The sequence below is a fragment of the Oculina patagonica genome, chromosome 6 (genome assembly GCF_052425735.1).
Source record: "Oculina patagonica isolate OP01 chromosome 6, crgOcupat, whole genome shotgun sequence".
NCBI lineage: Eukaryota > Metazoa > Cnidaria > Anthozoa > Scleractinia > Oculinidae > Oculina > Oculina patagonica.
The window spans coordinates 27,336,753-27,363,602 of record NC_135763.1 but is presented as its reverse complement, the minus strand read 5'-3'; the positions used below and the strand labels follow the sequence as shown (position 1 = coordinate 27,363,602).

At 44.3% G+C, this 26,850-nt stretch overlaps 2 protein-coding genes and 1 long non-coding RNA gene across 3 annotated transcripts; 2 read left to right on the top strand and 1 right to left on the bottom strand.

Annotated features, from left to right (window-relative positions):
* Positions 1-699: 699 nt before the first annotated feature.
* Positions 700-26,024, bottom strand: LOC144657974 (1-phosphatidylinositol 4,5-bisphosphate phosphodiesterase eta-2-like). Its single transcript, XM_078518306.1, has 4 exons — positions 25,847-26,024; positions 25,477-25,623; positions 20,982-21,182; positions 700-743 (listed from the first exon to the last, which is right to left on the bottom strand). The coding sequence occupies exons 1-4, from the start codon at positions 25,980-25,982 to the stop codon at positions 700-702; spliced, it is 528 nt and encodes a 175-aa protein (XP_078374432.1). The 5' UTR covers positions 25,983-26,024.
* On the top strand, positions 12,905-14,625 carry LOC144656409 (uncharacterized protein F54H12.2-like). Its single transcript, XM_078516630.1, has one exon. The coding sequence runs from the start codon at positions 13,222-13,224 to the stop codon at positions 14,623-14,625; it is 1,404 nt and encodes a 467-aa protein (XP_078372756.1). The 5' UTR covers positions 12,905-13,221.
* LOC144658401 (uncharacterized) lies at positions 23,448-24,109 on the top strand. Its single transcript, XR_013571692.1, has 2 exons — positions 23,448-23,783; positions 23,873-24,109. It is a non-coding gene; the product is annotated as an uncharacterized LOC144658401 (long non-coding RNA).
* Positions 26,025-26,850: the final 826 nt, after the last annotated feature.

Below are 26,850 nucleotides of genomic sequence, written 5' to 3'. Positions count from 1 at the left end.
TCGTAAGGGGTTTTGGGTGGGCTTATAAGCAAAGAGGCTTATATCCGGGAGGGCTTATTAGCGAAATAAAAAAAAAAAAAAAAGTTCGAAACGAGCCACGGGATTGTTGATCGAAATACGTTTTTAAGTCAAATACGCATGATAAGGCTTCATTTAGCCCGTTCAGTACTGTCATCCGGCAGAGGGAGGCTTATATCCGTGGGGGAGGGAGGCGAGGTTAAAATTGGATGTATTTTTTTTTGTTTCCAGGTAGCTAGGCCTAATACCGCCGGGGGGGAGGGGGGGGGGCTTATAAGCGGGGGCAATTTTACGGTATTTTAAAGCAATGGATATTGATCCCATAACAATGAGGCCGTCAAATTCTAGAATCGCATGTAAAAAGGAAATTGAACTCCGCACTAGACAGGCAGACAGGCAGGCAAGCAGACAAGCAGACAAGCAGACAAGCAGACAAGCAGACAAGCAGACAAGCGAACAGTCAGTCAGTCAGTCAGTCAGTCAGGCAGGCAGGCAGGCAGGCAGGTAGACAGACAGACAGACAGACAGACAGACAGACAGATAAACATGCAGAAGCGAACAATAAACGAATATACAGGCGTGTTTATTAGTTTTAACTTAAACTGTTTGTTTGTTATAGTTAAAGCGAATATCTAGCACTCAAAATTAACTGTGATTTGAGATGTCAGGTCAGCAGTGAGGTTAATTCCACAGTGTAACAATGAAGCACCTACCTGGAAAGATGCCTGGTGTATATAAGAGTGAGAATAAGAAAAGATGAAGTTGAGTAAAAAGGTGCAAATTGATTAATTTAAGGTTAGAGAAGCGACGAGGCGAGTGTATAGGTAACAAGAATAAGCAAAGGGCAAAATAAGTAATTCTACAGGGTTTCACCACGAAACATCAAGAGTAGTCATATGCGTTAACTTAGAGCCTAAAACCTCGCTTTCATGTTGCATATATAATGAGGGATGACGTCATCATAATTAGACGAAGTACTCATCAAATGAGGTTGCCATAGCAACCGAGATGGACCGGAAGTGAGAAAACCGGAAGTAGCCTAATTTGCATAAAATGCGAGGAAAGGGTATCGGCAGTAGCCAATCAGATTGCAGGGAGTATTTGAATGGACCAATCAGGGGTCAGGCAGGTGGTCACGTGTCTAATTTGCATATTCTGTGACGTCACAGAATGGAATGCGTGTCACTATCGGGGAGGGTGAGCGTAAGCCTGACCCTTAGACACGCGCCCTGGGTACTAGACGTGTGCGCAGGCCTGAGTGGCCGCGCGCGCCCTGGGTACAAGCGTGACACATGACGTTACGAAACCTGTTTACAAGCGGGACCTTCGTGGTCACGCGCCCTAGCGACGAGCGTTACCTCTATATCTATTGTACACGAAGCGCTATGCTTTCCTTGTGGTATCTGGAACTGAAAACGTTGCACTAAACGCATGCGCAGTAAGTCTACATTGCTTTTTTCTAAGACTTTTGGTCGGCGATTCTGAGAAAACGTAAAGCTATTTTTAAAAAAAAATCACGTGAGGAAGGGGGATGGGGGTACCCCCTTTCTCGGTATTACTGGGAGCGAGTGACTGACCCATCAGATCACGTGACATGGCGTGACCCTACGAATCACAAAAATCGTTTGCATTTCTAGGAATTTTGGTCGGCGATTCTGAGAAAACTTGACACGATGTACACGTTAGCCTAAAACGTCGCTTTTTGTTGCATATATAATAAGGGATTACGTCACAATAGGTTGCCATAGCAACCGAGTTTTGATGAATGGGCGGAAGTGAAAAAACGGAACTGGAGTGTCCAAAATCATTTTATTCTCAAAAAAACCTAATTTTTACACTGCGGGACGTTTGCCTCGGGTCCTAATGACCGGCTCCCGACTTACGGAATTTGTGCAGTGCATGTGGGGGATCACAAGGGAGCAAAGTATGTTTTGAGAACCGTTCGTATGCAGGTGACGAGTGTTTTGTAGGGGAATTACAAGTCACACAACATTTGGAGCATCTCGTCGTCTTCGGGATTCCATTGGCTGTAACCGTACGGGTACGTGTAGAACGATGCCGTGTCGATCACGCGTTTGCTGAAGACCATCTGGTACTTTTTGGTCTGTGGCACCGTTTCGATGGCGTACTGTTTGGCGTTGCGTACAATGTGGTACGGTTTCACGACATCTGTTTGTCGGACACCGGACTGCAAGGGTTGTTGAATGTCATCGATGACGTTCTGACGCAAGACCCTGTAGTTTAACTGTTTGGACCCTTCACTGTTTAATGAGATGCCACGCACTTTACACTCTTCTTTGCCATTTTTTGTCAAGTACCCGTAGTTCTTGGGTCCCCCAGAGGCAAACTCGATGATGTAGTCTCCCGTGCTGAGCTCGTCTTTGAAGTCTCCCAGATAATCTCCTAGGCTGGGATTCTGTTCTCCTGGGCGAGTGACAAAAACGACACTGTCGGTGTCAAAGTAGAGGACTCGTTCTTGCAGGAGGTCGAGGGCCTCGTAGAGTCGTAGCCGGGCCCAACAGGTGGTAAAAGCTGCCACGAAAATGTTAAGATTGGGCGAGACTGGATCATCTTCGAGTTTGTGTTTGAAGTGGATCTCGACCCTTTGTTCAGTGAGCACGCTCACGTAACGAATGTCATATTTGTCGCTCTCGTGGAACTCACTAAATGCTACGGGATCGTCAAACTCTCGCACCTGGGTCTTGTTGGGTTTCTGCCCGAATTTTCCCCACATGGAGTTGAGCATCAACTTGGCCAGAGTACGTAGACCAGGATTCTTTTTGATGTTGCTGGGGTCGAGTGGAATTCCCTCTCGGGCGAAATAATCTTCAACGTACTGTCGTTGTTTCTCCGGATCGTCACCCACGTGGGAGGGCCAACCGCTGGCTTCTTCTTTGATCTTCAGCCAGGTGTTGACGTAATTGCGAATGCGCAGTATCTTGTACCCCTTTTCCACGGCCACTTCCAATTCGGGGGTGCACCACGTTCCCGTAATCTTACGCTGCTCGACGGTGTGACTGCAGACGAAGGTTCGGTCCAGCATGGGTTTGGCCATTTCTTCTTCGACGCAGGTGCGGCACAGCGGAAAGGTCAGCTTGTCGTTCTGCCTCAGAGGTAACACGGGATGAAACAATCCGTACGGGGGAAGAACAGTGCACTTGGCTATGCCGAAGAAGCAAGAGATGTCGGTGTGGCCTGGCTGAAAGACGATGTCGGGATGACCGATGGGGTAGGTGGAATTTTTGTTCACGTACGGATAAAGTGACGTATAATCGTAGTACTTGATTTCTTCCTCATTCTCCTCGTCCGCCTGATGGTACAATTTAACGGCATTGGTGCGACCACCACAGAACGCATCGCGGGGATTCAGTGGTTCCATAATGTCTAAATCGTTCAAAAACGCTTTGATCTCCTCTTTTTCCTTCTTCATCCGCTCCCACTCGCATTCCCATACCGTCACCACATTGTAGCCCTTGTCTTTGAGGAATTGGATTTTCTTCTGGGTACACTGGTACACGTCATCAGCGCAGCGATCTTCGAGACGTTTGTGAAACTCGTCGACACTTTGCTTCCATATAATCTGAACAACGGTTTTGCAGACACGCGGGACAGTGGTCCGGGTTGTTGGTGCATGCGTGTTGTCCTTGGTGGTCGTAAGGTTTCAAACATTGCCAACAGAAGTAACTGTTCACAAAGTACCCTGGCAGACTGGTGATGACGTCATAATGGTTGTCATTGTACACCAGAACAAGTTTCTTGTCTTGGGGCGGTCCGAAGGTAAGAACTCTGTAACCACGGGTTTCATCCACTAGAAGTAACTGGTACTCGTAGAGGGATGGGGCCAGTGAAAACTTCTGCAATTCCTCGTAGCCAAACGGACCAAAGGGTACGTCTGCCTCATGATGTAATAATAGAGCCTGCTCGTACTGGATCTTTGTACCCTTTTGGAAGCCATGCCAATTCGGATGATTGTCCACCTTGGCTTTGGCTGTCACGATGGCACGCGCACAACAGAGGTCATCTTTGTTCTTGACGGTCACGACACTATGTTTCAGACGCTTGTGCGTCTCGGGATGAGAGTGACCTGGTTTCCGTTTTCTCTTTCCACTACCACGCAGTGGAGCCCGGACGTGAGTAAAGGACAACTGGAACGTATCGTCCATCTCAAAAGACTCGTTGGAGTTCAATACGCGGGCCATTTGATCCAGAATACCATCCACACGCGAACTGCCTGCAAGCCACTCGGATGCCGGTAGCCGTCTGTAACCATAGACGTGATTTATTCTGTTGCTGGCCAAGTTAAAATAGACGTGATCCCTGTCCGGTATTCCTTCACGCCGGATCAAGTTCTGCAAGGCCTCGTACACGGCATCCCTCAGTTCGGCGTGGAGGTTTTGACGGGTGATAAACTGTCCCCTCTGGCGTAGGTTAGCCATGTAGTGACGTTCGCGTACGCCCATGCTTTCACTTACGCGGTCCACATAGGGATTTAAATTAAACTGGAACCTCCCCGGCTCACTAGCGGCGGCACTTCCACCCAACTGTTCCTGGTAGGTCAATTGACGCTCTGTCTGATCAACTGAGTCCACCAACAGTTCGTCACCATCATCGTTCCACTCCTACGATTCAAACATTTTGAAGAATGAAAAACAACACGCTTCTTTTATAATTTATTCAAACAACGAGATTACATGTTATCGACCTAACCGATCACAACGTTTATATTCGGGCTATTACATACCGGCTCGAGATGCTAGCTATTTCACAGGTTTGACATATTGTGATTGACAGCAGGTCTTCTGATTGACTTGTGGATTGCCAGATATGATTGATGGGTTGTTTTTTGTAATCAAGCATCTTCATAAACTCATGTGCAAGCAGGGAGGGAGGAACGTAGTCGGCGCCTAAACCATGAAATGAGTACGACCTTGTCGATCAGTAATCGACTACTTGCACAAACAAGTACTTAAAATTTACTTCACATTTTTTTTTGTCTTCAATTGATCCTTCCAAATCTCAGTCACCCGTCATACATGTGAAAGACGTCAAAATCAAAGGTGGCGAATAAAAATGAAATTGATGTAGAGTAAGGATTTTGTGCATGTCTATAAAAGGCATTTAGTCTAATATTGTTAACGACGTTTGCAGTTTCAAACATTGTTGATAATTGCCATGATAATTACATCGTTCATTCTCTTATTTTCGCATTGCATTTTACTCGGAAAACATAGCCGTTGTAATACAGTATGATGCGCAGGTCAGTTAAGTTTATAATCGTCACATCTTTTCCTTCACTGGTGATCGATTTTCAAATCCACATGCATGAAGTCTGCCTCCCAATAAATTTTTCTTTTATTTCATTGGATCAATAATCACAATAACCATTTACCTCTTCGTCCGAAGTGCTTGCTCCGTTTTCCGTAGCACCGCTTGTTGTGGCCGGCGATCTTTCATTCTCAACCTTCAACAAAAACAAAAACACAATGTAAGAACTTACGTCGCAAACGAGCGATGAATTCAACCACGTGCTAACCTGTAATCTTGCTCTCTTGACAGGTTCGTCCTCCGTTTCATCGTCTCCAACTACGTCCACCTCTTCATCTTCGTCTCGTATCTCAATTCCAGGCTCCTCCAACTGTTCTTCCATCTCAATTCCAGGCTCCTCCAAAGTCTTCTCTTTTTCCATGTCTTGGTTTAAGCGCTCAGACCAAACAAAGTTTGCGAGTGACAAAAGTCAAGCGGAGCTCTCGTTATATAGAGAGAGTTAACCAATCAGATTTACTTTTTATTATAACCAATTAAATACTCGGTCCATTCTTTTTCGAGGTGACGTGTAAGGAATGAACCAATGAGATCTCATGATCATTGTCACCCAAGGTGACGGGATTTTCCCCACAAGGGTAAAATCCCAAGCTGACGGGATTTTCCCCACACGGGTAAAATCCCAAGCTGACGGGATTTTCCCACAAGGGTAAAATCCCGGGATTTTCCCCCAAGGGAAAAATCCCGACGCACGCGCGTGGAGAATCTTTCTCGGAATTCTAGGAACCCGCGTGTGTTCATTCTCGGAAAAGTACAGTAAAAACGGACGAAGTTTTCTTGTCGGATTACAGCTCTTTTCAAGAAGGATATAAGCTTTAAGGTGAGCTAATGTCTCCATACTCTACTATACAAGACGAAGAGCGTTTGATAAATTGTATTTACTGCGAAAAATAAATTTGGTTACGTTGTAAATCTTGACGAGTGGTTTGTTTTTGTTCGTGCGGCCATCATGAACCGTGCATAGTAAAGAAGAAGAAGGTTTTAGACCCGTTCATTTCGTTCAAGGTTTTTTGGTCTAGTTGTGTTTATGGTCAAAAAAAAAAAGAAGAAACCGAACTTTACGAATGAACAAGTCGTTTTTGGTGGACTGAATTATTCTTTTAAGCGAAATTGCTCGCGCAGTTGTCGTTATCTTTCGTAAACAACAACAACTTCAAACGCCTTCATCTTTTCTTTTTGCGGTCTCAAAATCGAGGGAAAATCCCACTATGATTCAGAAAAAATAAAACCTAGCCACCTAGAAGTGAAGCTTTAACGTTGTAAATCCTAAACAAATGTGTCACCGCCTACGTTGTGATTTTTCACCGCTCGCGAAAAATATAATTTTAGCGAGCGGTTCATTTGACCGTTGTTCAAATGCATTTTTCTCGAAGAAGAATTTTTTCGCGGCCCTTAAATCAAAGAGATGTCCAACCATGAATGGTATTAATTTAGTAAAACGCAAAGCAAGTCGTTGAGCCGACTCTTTCACATTTTTAGACTCTAAACAAGTGTGTCAACGAGTTTGTTGTGATTTTTACCGTTCGCTAAAAATATAATTGTTCATTTGGCCGTTGTTCAAATGCATTTTTCTCGAAGGAAAAATATTTTTTGCGGCCCTTAAATCAAAGGGACGTCCAACCATGAAGGATATTATTTTAGTGAAACTCAAAGCAAGTCATTGAGCCGAATCTTTCACATTTTTAGACTCTAAACAAGTGTGTCAACGAGTTTGTTGTGATTTTTCATCGGTCGCTAAAAATATAATTGTTGTATGTGGCTCATTCGGCCGTTGTTCAAATGCTTTTTTAATTCTCGAAGAAAAATTATTTTTTGCGCCCCTTAAATCTAATAGACAACCAACCATGAAAGATATTATTTCGATGAAAGTTATTGAGCCGACTCTTTCGCATTTTTTAGACTCTAAACACAAGTGTGTCAACGAGTTTGTTGTGATTTTCACCGCTCGCGAAAAAAAAATATAATTTAGCGTGCGGTATTTGTTGTTGTTTTTCAAATGCGTTTGTTTGTTTGTTTTTGCGGCCCTGAAATGAAAGGGCAAAAATTAAAACTAGTCTTTGACCTACAGATTTTAAATTTAAGACCTGCCAACAATATTGCCGGACGGAAAATATACTCAAGGGAATAGAGGATTGTTGTTTAAGCGATTGAATCCCATACTCTCGTAATTCAGTTTCGGCATGGAGCAATTTTTAAATTTATTTCACAACAAAAGTCTGGTACCATAACCAGAAAGCATGACATTCGGTCATCGGACAATGTCCTTCGTTTAAGTGAAAACCGCAACTAGGTAAAGGCTGTACAATGGTCTCTTTCAACACGTCGTATTTCGGACATCCGTACAGTTCTAAATTCACGCTAGGAATGTTCAGTTTGTCCAACAAGTCCCTTTCTACGTGACCTCCTTTGTAAGCCACCACGGTTCTCTCGGGGGTTTTGGTCTCCTCGTACAAATCTCTCATCACCTCCTCCACCCTGTCATACTCGTAGGCCTTTTCTTCCTTTCTGGGTTGATACGTCAGTCCGTGCACGTTGTATTTGACGTAAGACACGGTTTTCCTGTCTCTGGAAGATAAGTTGCACCACGACATTCTCATGTAGAAAGCATGGCGTCCGAACTTTTCTTGCCAAGTGTAATAACCCAACTCGCGTACTCGAAACGTCTTCTCCACAAAGTAACCTTCCAAGTCCAAGATCATGCACACGTTTTCCGGAGTCATGCCAGAGCCAACTGCACTCTGATGCTTGACGTAGAAAATATATGAAAATGTTTAAACTGTAAATCTCTTAAGCCATGGGGTCAATGATCCAAATTAGGATATTGTTTCTGGGAAATGCATCTCAGATACAGTTGATTTCTCAGCATTTTCTCTTCATCCGAGTCGTACTTCACGCCAGCCAATTCCGGGGGAAGAATAATGCTCCCTTCTCCATCCACCCAAAACTTTTGCTCTTGACACTGTTTGACCAATGACTCGTCCAAGGGAAGATCACCAATCCAATCCTTGACCGGGGGTGGGTAGTGTTGTACTTTGAAGGCAGGTCTCCCATCCAGAATTCGTTGCGGTCTATCCACCACGTCTTGTCCTCTTCTGGGGTATCCAAATTCGTCCCTAGAGTCCAGTCCAGACCTTCTCGAGTAGAGGGGATCCTCGTTTCCCACATATTCCTTTCCTTCCAGCCAGGCTTTGATCTTGCCAAACGGAAGACTGTCTGCCCATTGGAAGAACCGGCATTTCCCTTTTCTGCACTTGAGGTAGATCCTGTTCGGGTTGCTCTCTGATTTCGACATGCTCAGAATGAGACTCTCGTTGCAGTAACATTTCATCTTATCCATGTTCCAATAATAGTAAGCCGGTAATTGTTGATTGACCGCCACCACGTACTGGTCAATGTGGGCGCTACCGGTGCAAATGAAACAGATGGTGCCTTCGCTCGTGTGGGGGCAAAAGTAGAACTCCCATCCCCCGTCCGTCATTCTCTTGGTCAGCGGTTCTTTGTGGACGGGGCAAACCTGGTCGCGCTCCGTGTCGTCAAAGGTCTGTTGTAGGAACTGGTCGGGGTCGAAAATTTCACCCTCCTCCAACACTTCCTCTTTCACTTTCAACTCCATCTTCTTCTTTGTAGGATGTCTCCTTTTACGGGGGACTTTGGGTTTCTTGGGGTTTCCAGTCCCTCTCCTCTGTCGCTTTTTTCTGGGTTCTGCTACGTCCATGGTGCTCTCGATGCTCCAACTGAGGACTAACAGGAGACAACACGGCGCTTTTATACTCTACTCTCGGATGACGTCAATACGCACGAACCAACCAGAGAGGTAACACGTGACCTCTTCCGACCAACCGGCAATGACCCAGGTGACGTCATCCAACGTATAAAAAGAGCTGCGCGTCCATTTGTCGACTCAGTTGCAGCGATGGAAAGCACAGACAGCGATTCCAGCCAAACTCAAACTCAAACCCCACAAGTCAACGGTGTCTTTGTACAAGGAGATCCCAAGGACTGGGAACCATTGCCTTACTATAGGGATCTAAAAAGGGACGATTTTCAGTCAGACGAAGATTACCTATTGGAGCGCGCGAAACGTGGCATGGAAGCCGGCTACACGTTTATGCAGTGTCAAGAGCATTGGATGTGCGATCTGGAGAGTGCATTACACAAAGGTTCGGCCGAAGCAAGCCAAGAGCAGTGACATGGGTACGAGAAAAAACTGGATGGACCTGGAACAACGCCTCTTCTACACCAATTGTACAAAGCTAGAAAAAAAGATCCAGACCGACACGGGAATCACTGTGTTGTCGTTAGACTTTCCCACCACCACCACCATACCCGAAAAAAATTCCAAGGAGAGTCTATGTCTTCGAGGACATGGTGAAAGAGCGCGGGTGTGCCAAGAACCGCGTCACCGAAAGTGAATGGCTCAAAGAGAACCCTCACTGGAAGGGAGCCGTGATGGCGACCCTCAAAGACATTAGGCACGGTTATCTCTGGGATAGACATTGGAATGAATTTGTTTACGTGCCATTGCAGCGAGCCTTTTTCTTCATGACGTCTCGCAAACCGCCGCCCATTGGCAACGGCGTCTCGTTCTGGTTGAACGCGAACGTCTTCGACTTTGACGAACGGAGTGGTTTAGAAGATCTCATCGCACCGTTGAGAGCGAGTGTAGCCCTAAGCCAGACATTGTCTGGTTACTTGAAACAACCCATCACGGTCGACGCAAACACGTACGAAGAACTGCGCAACCAACTGGCAACTCAAGTAAAATTGCAACGCCTAGAAAGCAATCGTTGGCAAGAAATAGCGGATAGATTGTTAGACAGAGATCTCTGCAACCGTTGCGCCATGGATAAAGACGAAGCTTACCTGGGCGACCACTACCAAAAAGCCAAGCTGTGGAGACCTAGAAGTTGCGAAACATGTACAAAATCTTTTGATAACATATTTATTGATGCAGGCTATTTAAATTGACGTTTTGAAATAAAAGTTCATTTGTCATGGATCTGTATGGAAAGTGGGAGTGGTTGAAAAGACTGTGCGAGAAAGCGTATGCTGAATTTGGGAGGGGTATCGATATACCGGAAGATACGAGTGACTCCCCCTCGAGAGTGTTCGAAGCCACCCACATAGAAAACAACTATTTCAGATTGATACCGTTTATATTATGGTTGAGACATTTCAAGGATCCAGACGAGCTGTTTGCCTCCATTTACAAAATTCATCCAGCCACGATCAAAGAGGCAGCTCATAAATTACACGGCCATTATATGAGGGTGGTCAGAGCGTCGTCGACATGCCAAAGAAGCTGAAAAAGGATGAAAAGATACTTTCGGACTACCACGATCCCAGTCAACCGGGTAGCTTGGGTGGGATAGCAAGATTCGCCAAATCGCACAAGATATCCGTCGACACAGCCAAAAAAGTATTGGAGCGCGATTTGGGTTATACCCTTCACAAACCGCGCAGACGTCGTTTCGCCACGTCACCGGTCCTGGTGTTTAATGTCGACCAACAGTGGGTAGCCGATTTAGTGGAAACGCAACCGTTGTCCAAATACAACAAGGGTCACAGATATCTACTCAACGTGATCGACGTCTTGTCTAAATATGCCTGGGTGGAACCCCTAAAAGACAAGACGGGAAAAACGGTGTCGGACGCCTTTGCCAAGATTTTGAAACGAGCCGATGGACGCAAACCTCAGAACCTACAGACCGACGACGGGAAAGAATTTTACAACAAGACGTTTGCCGCGTTGATGAAACGGGAAGGCATCCATCACTTTTCCACGGCCGGAGATACCAAAGCCAGCCTCGTGGAACGCTTCAACCGCACTCTCAAGGAACGCATGTACCGTTATTTTACCGCCAAGAACACGCTGAGTTACCTACCCGTACTCCAGGCGTTGGTGAAAGGTTACAACGGATCCCACCATCGTAGCATCGGCACCAGCCCCGAGAAAGTGAATGCAAGTAACGAAAGAAAAGTGTGGGAACGTCTGTACGCGAAGAGATTGTCGTCGGGTAAAAGAGAACGAAAAACCCCGCTAAAAGTAGGAGAACGCGTGAGATTGAACAAGAAATTTCGCACGTTCGAGAAAGGGTATTTACCCGGCTGGACCGAAGAAGTGTTTGTGATACGAGAGGTGCGTCCGGGACCACCCGTCACGACTTACAAGATCCAAGAGTTGGACGACACCCCCCTTCGCGGTACGTTTTACAAGGAAGATCTACAAAAAGTCGCAGTGTCCGACGACGATGTCTTCAGGGTGGACAAGATCGTCAAACGAAAAGGAAATAAAGTCTTGGTGCACTGGAAAGGCTGGCCAGACAAGTACGACAGCTGGATCGAGAAGACGGCTCTAAAAAAATCATGAGCCACGAGGAAGGATTTTACGTCACGTTACCCAGTCACAGCAGCGGAACCGAGTTTCCAGAGAATAGAGCAAACTCTTTCAAGGTGCGATTACCTCACCCGCTACGATTGGAAGGAACCGGTTGGAAAGTGGGATTGAGTAGCATTTCCGTGCCAGATGCCAGCATCGACTTAACTCGCTTTAAGTCGTTCAAGTTTCCTCTCTTGAGTGCCCAGTGGATGCTCAAGCGCAAAGACAAGGAGGGTCGCGTGCAAAGCAAGTCGGTGACCACCGATCTGACGTTCCAGGACATTCTATATGACGACAACATCGTGGATGGCCTCAGTTTCATGAAAGCCCTGGTCTTCAAGTTCGATCAAGTCAAAGAATACAAGCGTATCGTGGCAGACTTGACCAAGTCGCCCGATAATGGAAAGCAGTGGGAATATACTTTCAAGTGGGAAGGTGAAGAACTAGTCCTCGACAACTCGAACTTGGACGTCTCGGAAGTGAAAACTGAAGGCGTCCCATATTACATGTCTTTCAACGAGGATTTGGCCTTTGACATGGGATGGGTAAAAAAGAACGAGAAAGAAAACGTGTTTCTCGGGCCGAACCTGAAGCCGGAATGCCACCACGCTACGATACCCGATCCCATAGACGTGGATGATTTTGGAGAGGGCAAGAAAAATTTCTGGGTTGTTGAGAATGGACAGCTTTTCTTGAGTTGCTATTGTAACTGGCGCTTTGTGAAACTCAACAGAGCCTTCCAAAAAGTGATTGGAGATGCATCGCGTACGCTTTTCGTTTACTCAGATGTGGGTGGTAGTTCCGTTGTGGGAAATCAAGTCACGGATCTGTTGCGGGAAATTCACTTTCAACGTGAAGGAAAAGGTATCAAGTACTTTGAACCTCTCCACATACAATATATTCCACTCCGCAACCAGATTGTGGACATTATTGAAACGCAAGTGAGCGAGACTACAGGTAAACTGGTGGATTTTGGCGAAGGAAACACGATCGTGACCTTACATATTAAGCGAACATGAGAGGCGGTGCCCTGACGCGTTTCACACCGGATCCTCCACCTCAAGAGGGGAACGGATTTTTGGCCGACATCGTGAGAGAGTCTCTGGGTGGAGCCGTGAGAGGATTTAAAAGTGGGCGCGGCGTCGCGGACCGCATTCGTAAAGCGGGTCAAGGAGTCAAGAGTGGTCCTAAACGAGTCGTGAAACGCAAACTGAAAAACGTCATAGAACGAAACGTCAAGAGAAAACTGAACGACATCTTTGGCGAAAAATGAATCCCGTTTACTCGCGATCGTCCAGACTGGTCCGATCCAAACGCGCCCCCGTCAGACAGCGGGGAGAAGGATTCTCACTGGCACTTTTGAACCAGGCCTTGTTGGGACAAAAGAGGCGACGACGAAAAGTACAAAAGGGTGGGTGGATAGGTCCCGAGGTCAGAAAGCCTCCTGGCTACGACTGGATACAGACCTTACGGAAGCGCAGTGGAAGAAGGAAGAGAAGACGATGACCGAAACCATCTCGAGCGCCTACCCGCAGTCGAGACGCGAGGCCAATCCTCGATTGGATCTATTCGCCGTACCACCGACAGACGTCAGCGTCTCGTCGTATCGGATGGTCCCCGTTCAGACCTACACCACAGGCATCAATCCGGTGGAGTTTCAGATCGACCCCCAAGAAGATTACATCGATCTCAGCCGTAGCTTCTTCGAGGTAGAATTGCAACTGAAGAAAGACAACGATGAGAACGTGGCAGCTGCCGACAAGCTGTGGCCCGTCAACAATCTAGCCCATTCTCTGTTCAAGCAAATCAGCGTGCGTCTCAACGGTACTCTCATCAGTCCCCAGACGGACACGTACCATTACAGAGCCTTCTTGGAAACGTTGCTGAATTACGACAGACGTGATGGAGAAACCATCTTGAAACCTCAAGGATGGTACAATCATATCGATTTCCCAGCCACGTGGACGGACAATAACACGAACACTGCAGCCAACGCTGGAGCTGGACACGCAGACTATGTAGCCCTGACCGCCAATCACAAGGAGGCTCTCAAGAACTCTAAAGCAGAACAAGCCAATTACACGGAAGGCAAGCGACACGTGTTGCGTTTCAAACCCCTCATCGAAGTGTTTCATCTGAGCAAGTTGTTGGTACCCAGAGTGCAGATAGGAATACAGATGTACTTCAATTCTCCCGACGTGTTCTTGAACGGAGTGGGTCTGGCAGGAAAGTTGACGGCCGAGGAAGTCAAAGTTCGAATGTACCTGTGTCAAGTGCGTCTCAATCCCACGACGTACAGGAGACTGATGGATGAGATGACCACCAAGAGTCAAGTGGTGAGTTACCCGACCGTGAGAAGCGAGATTCGGACCTTCAACATGCAGGGAGATCAACGACGGTACGAATGCACCAACTTGTTCCAAGGAAGAATTCCCAACCGCGTGATCGTGGGTATGGTACTGTCCACAGCCTTCACCGGGAACGTGGTCAACGATCCCTTCTGTTTTCAGAAGTTTGGAATGAGCAGCATAAAACAACTCGTGGGAGGAGAAGAGTATCCTTACGAAACGCTAGAACTGGTTCACAACGATGCCACCAAAGATCTCAGAGGGTACCACCGTTTCTTGCAAGCCACCGGATGTCTGTGCAAGCAGCAAGGAAACATGGTGAGAGGTGACGATTGGGGACAAGGAAAGAATTGCACGTTGTTCGTGTTCGACAACGTGGCCAACGGGTGCGTGGACAGTTACAGGATGAACCCCAAGCAAGCCGGAAATCTACTAATAGAGCTGAACTTTGGAGCCAACCCAGCTGTGAACTTGACCATCATCGTGTACGGAGAGTTTGAGAATCTCTTGGAGATTGACAAGAACAAAGCCGTGTTGTACGACGTGTACCAGCGTTAGTGATGGAAAAAGTGACTTTAAATAACGTGCAGTTGGATCAGTTGGCCAGACATCACCCTTCGTTGAAACCTTACTTTTACGGGACGGTGGCCTGCGATCGATTACCTCGAAAACCACTCAAGACGGAAGCCCGCGGGTACATCGTCAACACCGATCCTCACTACATGCGCGGTCGGCATTGGATCGCTCTGTGGACGAATGGAAACGTGTGCGAAGTGTTGGACAGTAACGCCTTACCCCTGGAGGTGTACCAGACGGCGCAACCGTTGCAAGATTGGTTGGACGCTCATTGGAAGTACGTGGAGCGCAACGGACAGAGTCTACAATCGTTGTTCAGTCAGAGCTGCGGCGATTACGCGCTGATGTATCTCATCGATAGTGCCGAAGGACGTAGCATGAGTCAGTTCGAAGCGAGATTCAAGAAACACGATTACGTGTACAATGATCATAAAGTTGGGCAAATGTTGAAGACATTGATCTGGAAGGAAAGGTCGTGGCACAAAATATGTAAGATGGAATACCATCAGGATTGTGAACCGTCTCTCTGCGGTGTAAGACACTTGTTGTTGTGAGATGACAAATAAAAACGTTGAAATGAATAAGGTGTGTGTCGTCTGTCGCTCGAGGTTCGTTGCAGACTTTTTTCTGCAACATGCTTATATCATTGCTCGTTTTTTGACGAACGTCATTTTCGCCATGGAGCGCGGTGAAGCCTTTAGCTTTCGGATGCCCTCTAGCATTTTGATCGTGGGCCCCTCTAGCTGCGGAAAGACTTGTTTTACCGAGTCGGTACTTTTGAATCACTCAAAAGAGTTGTTTAGTACACCCCCTGAGACCATTCATTATTGTTTTGGGGCTTGGCAAGACGGTTTCGCGAACATGAAAAAGCGAGGCGTGAAATTTCACGAAGGGATTCCCGAAGAAGTAGATTTGACCAAATGCTTTCCCCGTGGAGGGGTGATGGTATTGGACGATCTGATGGAAGAAGGAGGAAACGACAAGAGAGTATTGGATCTGTTCACCAAACTTTCCCACCACAGGAACATCACCGTCCTGTACTTGTGTCAAGACATGTTTCCGCCGGGAAAATACGCCAAGAGCATTTCTCGAAATGCGCATTACATCGTGGCTTTCAAGAACCCTCGCGATCAATTGGGCATGAGGAATTTACTGTTACAAGCGTTTCCCTCCCGATGGCAAGATGTGATGGACGTCTACACCACGACGACGGAAAGACCCTTTGGTTACATGGTATTGGATCTACACCCTGCCAGTGGCGACGACAGACGGATTTTTAGCCACCTCTTAAAAGGCGAGGGATGCATGAGATGTTACAGATTCGTTCCAGATGTTCGTACGTAACGATCACGTGTGGCACGCGTTCTTGGACCTGTGCGGTCGTCATTTCGAGCGTATGAGAGAAGAGGACATGGACTACGAGGCCATGCGAACCGTGCTACATTTGGCCGAAAAGCGACAGATGTGGAAATTCGTGAGAGAATATAACGAGACTTACTTCAGCGAATTGATCCAGACACTAGAAGAGAGAGCTAGAAAAACATGTCAAGACATTCGCCAGCAGGAGTAGGAACCAGTCCTAGTGCCATTCCGATCATCAACGTAAACCGAGGGGGATTGGAACAGACATTGGATCGAATCGACCCCATAGTCCTAAGACGGTACTTGGATCAATTACCGTCTCCTGCAGTGGGTACGGGGACTTTGAGATCCCTTCTTTCTCGAGGTCCAACGTACCTGCAGGTCAAGGAACGCTAACGGGTGGTCCACACCGATTGAATCAAGACGACATGCAACGTCAATTGCAAATGCTGTTCAACGATCAACGTCAAGTGGCGGCTGGACGTCGCATCGCAGGCATCACCACGACAAACACCATCACTACGACCTATAAAGACGGGGGACAACCGACCGTTCGTCGTACCTCGACGAGAGTGAGCCATTAAAGATGTCCCTACTAAACGGGTCGAAGACGAACTTGGATCCATACCTGTTACACAGATTGGACGGATTGTATACCTTTTACCACAAAAAGTGGTGGTGTCATCGTCAAATGTTTTACCATTTTAAGTGGTGTCATGCTTCATTGAACGCTTTGGCTTTATTCATCGTGGCAGCGGGTATCATTGCGGGTTCCCTTACAGAAAATAGTGTTATTGTGGCATGCCTAACTTCAGCTGGGACTGTCGTCAAGGGCTGGAACGATTTCAAGAAATATTCGTTCAAAGTGGACGTATGTCGTTTTGCCTACACCACCTACGACAAGACGTTAATCGAATTGAGAACGTACGCTCGCGGTCTTCCGATGGACGAACTAGAAGGATTCTTGATCAAGATGCAAACTCTAGATGACACGATCATCGATTTTGCACCACCTTTGGCCGACAAGTACATTCAAGGGTATGAACGACTATTTTGTTGTGATAAAAGCGACGATACCCCCGTCTGAAGTGACAGTTATGGTAGGATGGGGAGAAAGAAACGTAAGGCCAGAAGAAAGAGGCAGCGAGGTGGGGCTCTCGCGAGACGTAAACATCGTTTAGTGGACAAGATAGCCGAGGGGGCCAGCATGTTTCTCTCGGGTCCTTCACCCACATTCTTCACGTTGGGTGGTAAATTGGCCAGTCAAGGATTTAAAGGGATAATGGATAATGTAAATCATTATAGACGTAGACCGCGACGACGATAGGACCATGAGGAGAAAGAAACGTGTGACGCAAAGGCGGAGACGTGCTGGCAGGAGAAGAATAGGACAGAAGGGTGGTATTTTACCCTTAGCAGCCTTGATACCAGCTTTGATCGCGGGTGGAAAAGCAATCGCTTTGGGTGCTGCATCGGGTGCTGCAGGTTAGGGTGCGAAGAAAGCCTTGGATGCAGCCACTCGAAAGAAAAAGAGATAAAAACACTATAAGAGGATGGGGACATTGGGCGTCACCGGTAGTTACAACAGACTGCATTCTGTGACAAGATGGTGCGAAGAAGAAAGGTAGTAAGGAGAAGACGAAAACAACCTAAAAGAGGACCCGTGTGGAGAGGAGAGGGTTTATTGGACATACTCAAGTTTGCCGGCAAGTTGGGCTATAAATTGGGAAAGGACAAACGCTATAAGAGGATGGGGGTAAAGGGCGTCACCGGTAGTTACAACCGACGTCCAGCCCCGTGGGAAGTATGAATCGATTACGTCGACAGCGTCCGTTCTTGGAGAGCATTCTGAAAGAAGCCAATCGGTTCAAGCGAGAAGAGATGTTACAGCACGCCAACGCCGATCAGATCAACGCCGTGAGTGAGATGGTCTTGAATTTGCTCAAGAACCGCATTCCGCTCAGTCCACCGATCACCGCCAAGCTGCGACGATATAAGAAGGTCTTGCGCGAACTGGGTAAGCGCAGAAACTCGTTGAAGAGAAGGCGAGAAGGTCTCCTGTCACAGAAGGGAAGCGGGTTTTGGAAAGGACTGCAACAGATCTACCAAGCATGTCTCTGCAAAACACCCTCCAGACACTGATGAAAATGTTACGCGAAGCGGCGGACAGAGAAGCAGAGTGGGAAAAAAGAGCAGACCATTGGCACAAAGCCTACGCCCGCGTCAACCATGACTATTTGGCTTTAAAATACGACGCAGAGTGCGAAGATTGCATTCGAGAGAGGCAAGAGACTCCGGAAGGAAAGACCCTAGTACTGTGCAAGGAGTGTAGCGACAAGTGTACATCGAGAAGCGACTTGAAAAGGCGCATAGACAAGTTAGAAGAGGAAGTTCGTTACTGGCAAGGGTGTTACGAAAGCTTGTTGGAAGAATACTTCAAAGATGACCGAGGAAGTCGTGATGGTTCCCGCTAAAGACTTGCATCGTTTGGTGCAATATTACAAAGGCGAAATCACGGACAATGCATTGTTGAACAAAGCGGCTCGCATAGCAGCCGAAAGTCACTTGCTGTTAAAAGATAAATCCGTTCCCGACGGTATCGCCGTGGCACGAGTGAAACCTCTCGCTCGCGAACGGGCTCGTTTGACCAAACGGATACGTCAATTTCCCATGGGAGGAGTAACAGCCAGACGGCCGGACGAAGAAGCGGAGGAGGAGGAGGAGGAGTTGGAGAATGTGGGTTTGGTTACGGGACCCGTGGAGACCATGTTGAAACAACTCATAAAAGGGAGTGCCAAGAAATCACCTCCCACAGTCACAACAAAGAAAGCAAAAACGGCACCTGCGGGCAAACCGACATTGGCAGAGAGATTCAAGAGTTTAGAAGAGAAACTAAAGACGAGGAAAAAGCCAGCTGTGCGAAAAACGGAAGCCGAGAAACTGAAACCATTACCCGGTTGGGAAGATTGGGCCAAAGGCAAAAAGTTGAGACGAAAATTGGAGTATGACGAAGACCAAGAAGAAGAGGACTGAAAAAAAGACGACACGGCGACGACAACGCGGACGTGGGATCGACATTCAGAAGTGGCTCGGGAAGACTGGAATCGAATTTCACTGGCCCGGTTATCAGTACATGGGTCCCGGAACCAAATTGGCCAAGCGATTGAAACGCGGGGACCCGGGCATCAATCGATTAGACAAGATCGCCAAACAGCACGACATCGATTACAGTCACGCCAAGAATCTAAGGGACAAGTGGAAAGCCGACGAGAAAATGATTAAAGCCATCAACAAATTACCTGGAAGTAAAACCATGACGGAACGCATTGTCAAACGAATCATGCAAGCCAAGAAAATGTTGAAACTTTAATGTTGTTGAACACAATAAAGACGTGGTTAAACGTTTACATGTTGTCGTATGTGCATTCGATCACCGACTTGAGCAAACAAACAAAACTCTCTTACTCGTTCCCAGTACACCCGAGAAAGGGGGATACCCCCATCCCCCCTCTCTCACGAAATAGCTTGACAAGCCTACGTTTTTTCAGAATCGCCGACCTAGAAAAAGCAATGTACACTCAACTGCGCATGCGTTTAGTGCAAAATGTTTAGTTTCAGATACCACAAGGAAAGCCTATATACCTTTGTGGTCTTCATAAGAGGGGTAACTCTTTATTAAGGGCAAGTATGTCGCGTAGACTTACTGCGCATGCGTTTAGTGCAACGTTTTCAGTTCCAGATACCACAAGGAAAGCATAGCGCTTCGTGTACAATAGATATAGAGGTAACGCTCGTCGCCAGGGCGCGTGACCACGAAGTTCCCGCTTGTAAACAGGTTTCGTAACGTCATGTGTCACGCTTGTACCCAGGGCGCGCGCGGCCACTCAGGCCTGCGCACACGTCTAGTACCCAGGGCGCGTGTCTAAGGGTCAGGCTCACGCTCACCCTCCCCGATAGTGACACGCATTCCATTCTGTGACGTCACGGAATATGCAAATTAGACACGTGACCACCTGCCTGACCCCTGATTGGTCCATTCAAATACTCCCTGCAATCTGATTGGCTACTGCCGATACCCTTTCCTCGCATTTTATGCAAATTAGGCTACTTCCGGTTTTCTCACTTCCGGTCCATCTCGGTTGCTATGGCAACCTCATTTGATGAGTACTTCGTCTAATTATGATGACGTCATCCCTCATTATATATGCAACATGAAAGCGAGGTTTTAGGCTCTAAGTTAACGCATATGACTACTATCAAGGCGAAAATATCACTGAAACGTTTTGTTAAGAGACTGAACACGTGAAATGAAAACGACATGGGGCGTGAACGCATAGCTAACCTTTTTTTTTATAAGGAATTCACTGAGACTAGACAAATTGGACAGCAGCAATATTTCGATGGCCCAGTTGTGACCATCAACATTATCGCAGTTCCTTCGACATTTTGGCAAATGAGGATGTATTCGATATTGAAGATTTAGTTAAAATAGTGGCGCAGAGATTTTAAGCTGCATCTATTAACACTCAGAATTACCTAGTAAAATGTCTAATGTAACGACTATACTCGCGCAGAACTAACCAATAACTACACTTCTCAAAGTAAAAATGTCACGCGCGTGACCTTTTTACTTTAAGAAGTGTAGTTATTGGTTAGTTCTGCGCGAGTATAGTCGTTACATTAGACATTTTACTAGGTAAGTCTGAGTGTTAGTGGATGCAGCTTAGAATCTTTTTAATTAATGTACGGCTTATTATGCAGAGGATGTAACTTTAAAATATTAATAAGTACCCATGTTAACTTCTGTGGAGAAAATCACAGTCAGTGTGAACAACACTGCTTTAAATTTTTAACATGTAAGTAGAGCTTTTGCCAAAAGATTTTCACGCATTGCGTGTGACTATAAATGCTTTAAACGTTGTCAGATTTTGTGACATGCAGTAAACTCCATTTCGGTCAAACCCGGCAGATGATACCTGATTTTTTAGCCAATAAGTAGCGTAGACCAACGGTCCAATGAAAAGACTCCTCCTGAGTCGGGAACACTAAGTTCAAAGTGGAAAAATCGTCTCCGTGAATTATGGAAAAACATCGACTCTCTGTGTACACTTCAGGGCATTGAGTGAAGGCATCTGTGGTGGATCCCTCGCGCAATTCTTTTATAGAAGCTATTGGGACTAAAAAAGAAAAAAAATGTTGCGAAAATAACTTGTTCAGACACTTGCCAAAAGTGCAAGAGTCTTACTATGGCAATTCCCGCCGGGATATAATACAATTTGACTGGAAAATACTCACTTTTGGAGCAAGGTGAAAAATACTTCACCCAACCAACTTGCCTTGCATAATTCATAATCAGAGTAGCTTAAAATGATTCTTGTTATCTCAAGAGCTGGACACGATTTTTGAGGGTTTACTTACAAAAACGTCTCGGTGGGCAGGATGCTTTTGCCAATAACGCACAGCTTAACATATTTTCTTTACGCGAACTTAGAATTTCGTAAAACAACAACAACAAAATGGCACGTGGCATATTGATCTGTAACTTCTTTCTAACCCCATTTAAATATTTTTCAAATCTCCCTTAATTTGTCATAAAAGGATCGGTCTTAAAAAATAAATTCAGATCAGTTTTCCCCATCTTAAATCCTGACACGGTTATCCACCGGCATTTTTCGTTAACATAAATGATACTTATATAATTTTACGTTAGTGAAGTTGCGTGCGCCTGTACTATCCTAGCGGCTATGAATTTTAATTTGAGTGAGAAGCTATAACTATTCGATAGTAATTCTTATTTAAGTTTTAAATCTATACAGATGTTTTAATACTCCATCTAAGAGTGTACTTTCGAATTCCTGAGGAATTTTACTCAACTGTTTACAGTATTTTTGTTTCCCATTTGTTCTTTAAAAGGAATACTCACGCCGAACATTTCCAGATATCTAGAATTAGTATGAATTAATATAGAACGACTTTCATATACAAGAACCAATTGCAAGCTTCACAATGCAGTTTAAATGTGTACAAATGTGTATTTTGTACATTCTAGTCTTATTTCTGACTTTGTTTAATGCTTTACTATATAGTACAATCCCGATTTCTCGAACCTCATAGAGAAAAGAAAATTGTTTCTAGAAATCGGTAGCTCGAGAAATCAAGAGTGAAATTGCAATGTTTGACTAATAGAAGAAAATCCAAGGGAAACGACTTTGGTTCGAGTTATCGGAAGGGTCGAGCAATCGACGGTTCGACAAATTAGGAATTCACGTATTTCCTTGTTACATGGCCTTATCGCTACACCACGAAATTGCTAAAATGTACATGCACTTTTTCATCTAACAATCAAATAAATTTACCTAAAAATGCGGTCTAAACACATTTTCGAAATGGAGTAAAATGCTTTTAGAATTAAATATACAAAACCTAGAGCTAATGGCAAGTAACTGTGTATACGATTTTTATCCAATCGAAAGAAAATAACTTAATTAACCTCATAAAGCACGTAATCGACGCACTTAAGAGGCTGTATCTGTAATAGTGGTCTGCCCGATCTGGCTTGTTAAATAGATTTCGCTCTTTTCTAGTGTGTTGCAAGACTTTCATGTACTTATACTAAAAACACAATTCACTTGACCGGATCATTAATTTTTTTCGACTTTTTAAGGATTTTCGGTTCACCCGAACGAGCACTTGTAACGACCACTGTCAAGGCTTAAATTTACCACAACTTTGAAAATTAATTAAAAAAGAACTAACAACTTCTGTACCAAACAAACACTACAGCCTGTTAAATTATGTCTTTTTAATTTATCACACCAACGTTCACGAACATTGAGCTCGAATCAAGCTAGCAGCAAAACATTAACGACACCCCTATCACACACCTTGATGAAACACTTGAAAACGGCTCAGATTCAAACTTTATTTTTGAAAAAAGTGAGGCGGTCTACTTCAATCAAACCAACGCAGCCGAAAATTAGATGTAATAGAAAATGTTCCTATCGAAAAAAACCTTTTGGTATCGTCTTAATGAAATATTTACAGCTGTGTAAACTTGCCCAATTTCGAAGATCTTCATGTTTGCAGCCATTTTGAGGGACTCGTCAGGACGAGGAGTTTCATCAACTGGCCTCGCAGACATACCTAACACCATCAGAAATAAACAAAGATTAGATATAAATGCATTGCAGTTCAACTGAAAGAGAATAAATCGTGTTTAAAAATGGAAGCTCGACTTACATTTCAACGATTTCTACGGGCGTAAGGTCATTCTTGTTCGAATTTCGCTTGATGATTCCACAACAAATAACAATATTTGACACGCAGACTTTGACGGAATGTAGCGTTTGAATCAGTTAAAGGTAGTAACCTAGTGCTTTCCCTTCTTTACCGGCGTACAGCGAAGTTGTTTTCACGACAAAACAGCAAGCATCAGGTAAAGAAGACCAAACTGACATGTTTATCGATTGGTCGGTTATATACTTCATGTATGGAGTACCGTTGTGTACCGTATGTGTACCGTATAGTGCCTCATACATGAAGTAGTGACCGACAGGCCGTTTCTTCAGCTGTTTCTTCGACGTTCAACGTTTTGCGATGGAAAATCTTTGCTGTACGCCAGTAAGGAAGGAAAAGCACAAAGATACTGCCTTGAGCTGATTCATAGGTTACATTAAGTCGAAGTTTGTATGTCAAATATTGTTATTTCTAGTGGAATCATCGAGCGAAATTCCAATAGTAACAACCGTACGTCCGTAGACGTCCGTAACAGTCAAAATGTAAGTCGAGCTTCCATTTTTAAACACGATTTATTCTCTTTCAGTTGAACTGCACTGCATTTATATCTAATCTTTGTTTATATCTGAAGGTGTGAGGTATGTCTGCGAGGCCAGTTGATGAAACTCCTCGTCCTGACGAGTCCCTCAAAATGGCTGCAAACATGAAGATCTTCGAAATTGGGCAAGTTTACACAGCTGTAAATATTTCATTAAGACGATACCAAAAGGTTTTTTTCGATAGGAACATTTTCTATTACATCTACTTTTCGGCTGCGTTGGTTTGATTGAAGTAGACCGCCTCACTTTTTCAAAAATAAAGTTTGAATCTGAGCCGTTTTCAAGTGTTTCATCAAGGTGTGTGATAGGGGTGTCATTAATGTTTTGCTGCTAGCTTGATTCGAGCTCAATGTTCGTGAAAGTTGGTGTGATAAATTAAAAAGACATAATTTAACAGGCTGTAGTGTTTGTTTGGTACAGAAGTTGTTAGTTCTTTTTTAATTAATTTTCAAAGTTGTGGTAAATTTAAGCCTTGACAGTGGTCGTTACAAGTGCTCGTTCGGGTGAACCGAAAATCCTTAAAAAGTCGAAAAAAATTAATGATCCGGTCAAGTGAATTGTGTTTTTAGTATAAGTACATGAAAGTCTTGCAACACACTAGAAAAGAGCGAAATCTATTTAACAAGCCAGATCGGGCAGACCACTATTACAGATACAGCCTCTTAATACTGTTTTGGTTATGAAAAGTGTATTCACACCAAGGTTAAGTATTTCTAATGAATTATTTCATAACAGGTTTATTAAAACCTCTCGAGGTGGAAGAAACTGAAATAAAATTGGAAATGATGTATTAGTTTGAATCATGGATTACTTTCCATTGAAAACTCAACGGAATATAAGGTTTTATTTACAAGCCGATAAAATGGAATAAAATGGGATTTGCTTGGTTTACGAACTATCAATTATTGATTAAAAGTGGCTACTTCTCTAAAATCGCTATCGCTCTTAGGAAGGATTAAAAATACCAAAAAGCATGTTTGCCTTTATCTATTTGTGTGCAAAAATATGCTTGTCAAACTTTTATGAAAAAAGTCTAGTATTTTTTTAGAAAAATAAATGGTTCATGTTGTTATAATTCCCAAATCAATCTTGTCGCTAATTAACTCACTTTAAACAACTAAGAATGGAAGCTTGTACTGTTTCCACCGCCATCCGTATTGTTATTTATTCATGTACTCGCGTAAAACTCTTGCTACTTAGTTCTAAAGTAAGAAATCCAGCAACTAAATAACGTCGTTACTAGCTTTCCAAATTCAAAATTTCATTTTATTTTTAATTAATTTATTTTTCTGACAACATTAATTTTACAGAATTTGGCTTCATGACAATATGAAGAACTTACAAGCAGCGGGTCTGTTTATTCGACATATTACAATAATAAATATAAATTACCCTAGCTTTCAACGTGTATCCCTTTTGAGAAAACTTGGATCGAAAAATAAAGAAAGTTTCTAATCAAAACGGCTTGTAAAATTATTTTAACGATTCTTTCTTCGATTCTAAATTGGTTTTACGTGTTCAGCGACGTTGTTATAACCACAGAGTAGAAGATATAATACCGCGCTTTATATGTTTTGACTACAATTGTTATTTAACTTTGGTGTTAAATAAATATGGACGCAAAACTAATCCTTACTCTTAGCACGGTCCCCTTTCTTGGATGGAGTCCAGCGGATGTTGAAAGCTTCCTGATCGAGGTAATATTTCCGTGGATATTTCTTGGAGGAGCTTCGAAGCTTAATTATATGTGTGCCCTTGTGCATAACGTCGATGGAGTCCCCGACTGCAATAAAAGCATGTAGAATAGCGAATTAATTTCGAACCAAATAACATTATTCGATGCCATCTTGGGGTTAGCAAAATCACAATGTTACGAAGAATGAGAAAAAAGTCGTCTCGATGTATGATGTAGCGCCAAAATATCATAAAACGTAATCAATTTAGGTCAATAAGACGATGAAAATATGTTTCCAGAAACAAGCTAACTAATTGGAATAAGCACTAACCGTTTGCAAATTTGTGATTTTCGGCGCATTTGGCAGCACGGCGGTGTTTGAATTGTCGCCATCTGTCGACCGATTTTCTGGCGATTCTCGCTCCGTGACTCAGTATGTCGGGTTCTTGGTCCGTGACACTTGCCATGCTTTTCTACAACTTAAGACCCGCCATAGATGTCGTGTGATTTCGCAGAAGGCACCCGGGGAGGATTATGAAAAAAGTGGCATTAGTAGCAGGTGATTAGGCGCTGGGCATATATTGCACTAAAAATGCAAGTTATAAGGAAACTTAACCCGATTGGTCAACAGCTTAAGTGAAACCGGCGTGAGCCAATCAGCCACCTACTGCCTCGAGAGATAACTATTTACCGCACTATTTGCGGTTAAATTATTGTTTTTGAATTATCACCACAGGAAAACATATTCTTACGATGCTTTTGAAACAGGAAAAAAAGCGATAGCATCATCGATTGTATGAAATGAAAAGTGTAGTTAAAATGTATCGAAACTGAGGGAAAACCTCTAATGATACTTTCTTCGTGCTATTTCTTTGCCTAGTTTCGTTACCCTGTTCCGTTATTAGCTATTGTGGATTATTCTCTCATTCATACTGTGCCTTAAATGAAATATGATATTACTTGAAACACACGTTGTAAAATTTCGTAATAAATTCCCTACCTAACCTTTTTTTAACAACGCGCAAGCTCATCCAGTCTGAGGCTGAAATGAAAGCCGCGCGCTCAAAAACACATAAAAATTGAATATCAGCGTATCCTTAAAAAAATGATTACAATTATGAATATTTACTTGGCCTTGATATAATTGAGCGCTATAAATTTCGATATCAACATGATCCCAAATTTTGCCAGTCATTTAAACTGAAGACAAACCGGACTTCGGGTATCCGGGATCGACATTAAAAGGGTCAGAGGATAATTTGTTAACGTTTTTAAACGTTGTTAATAAAAATCCAATATACATAAAAGAGTCAACGCAAAAATCACCAAACATTT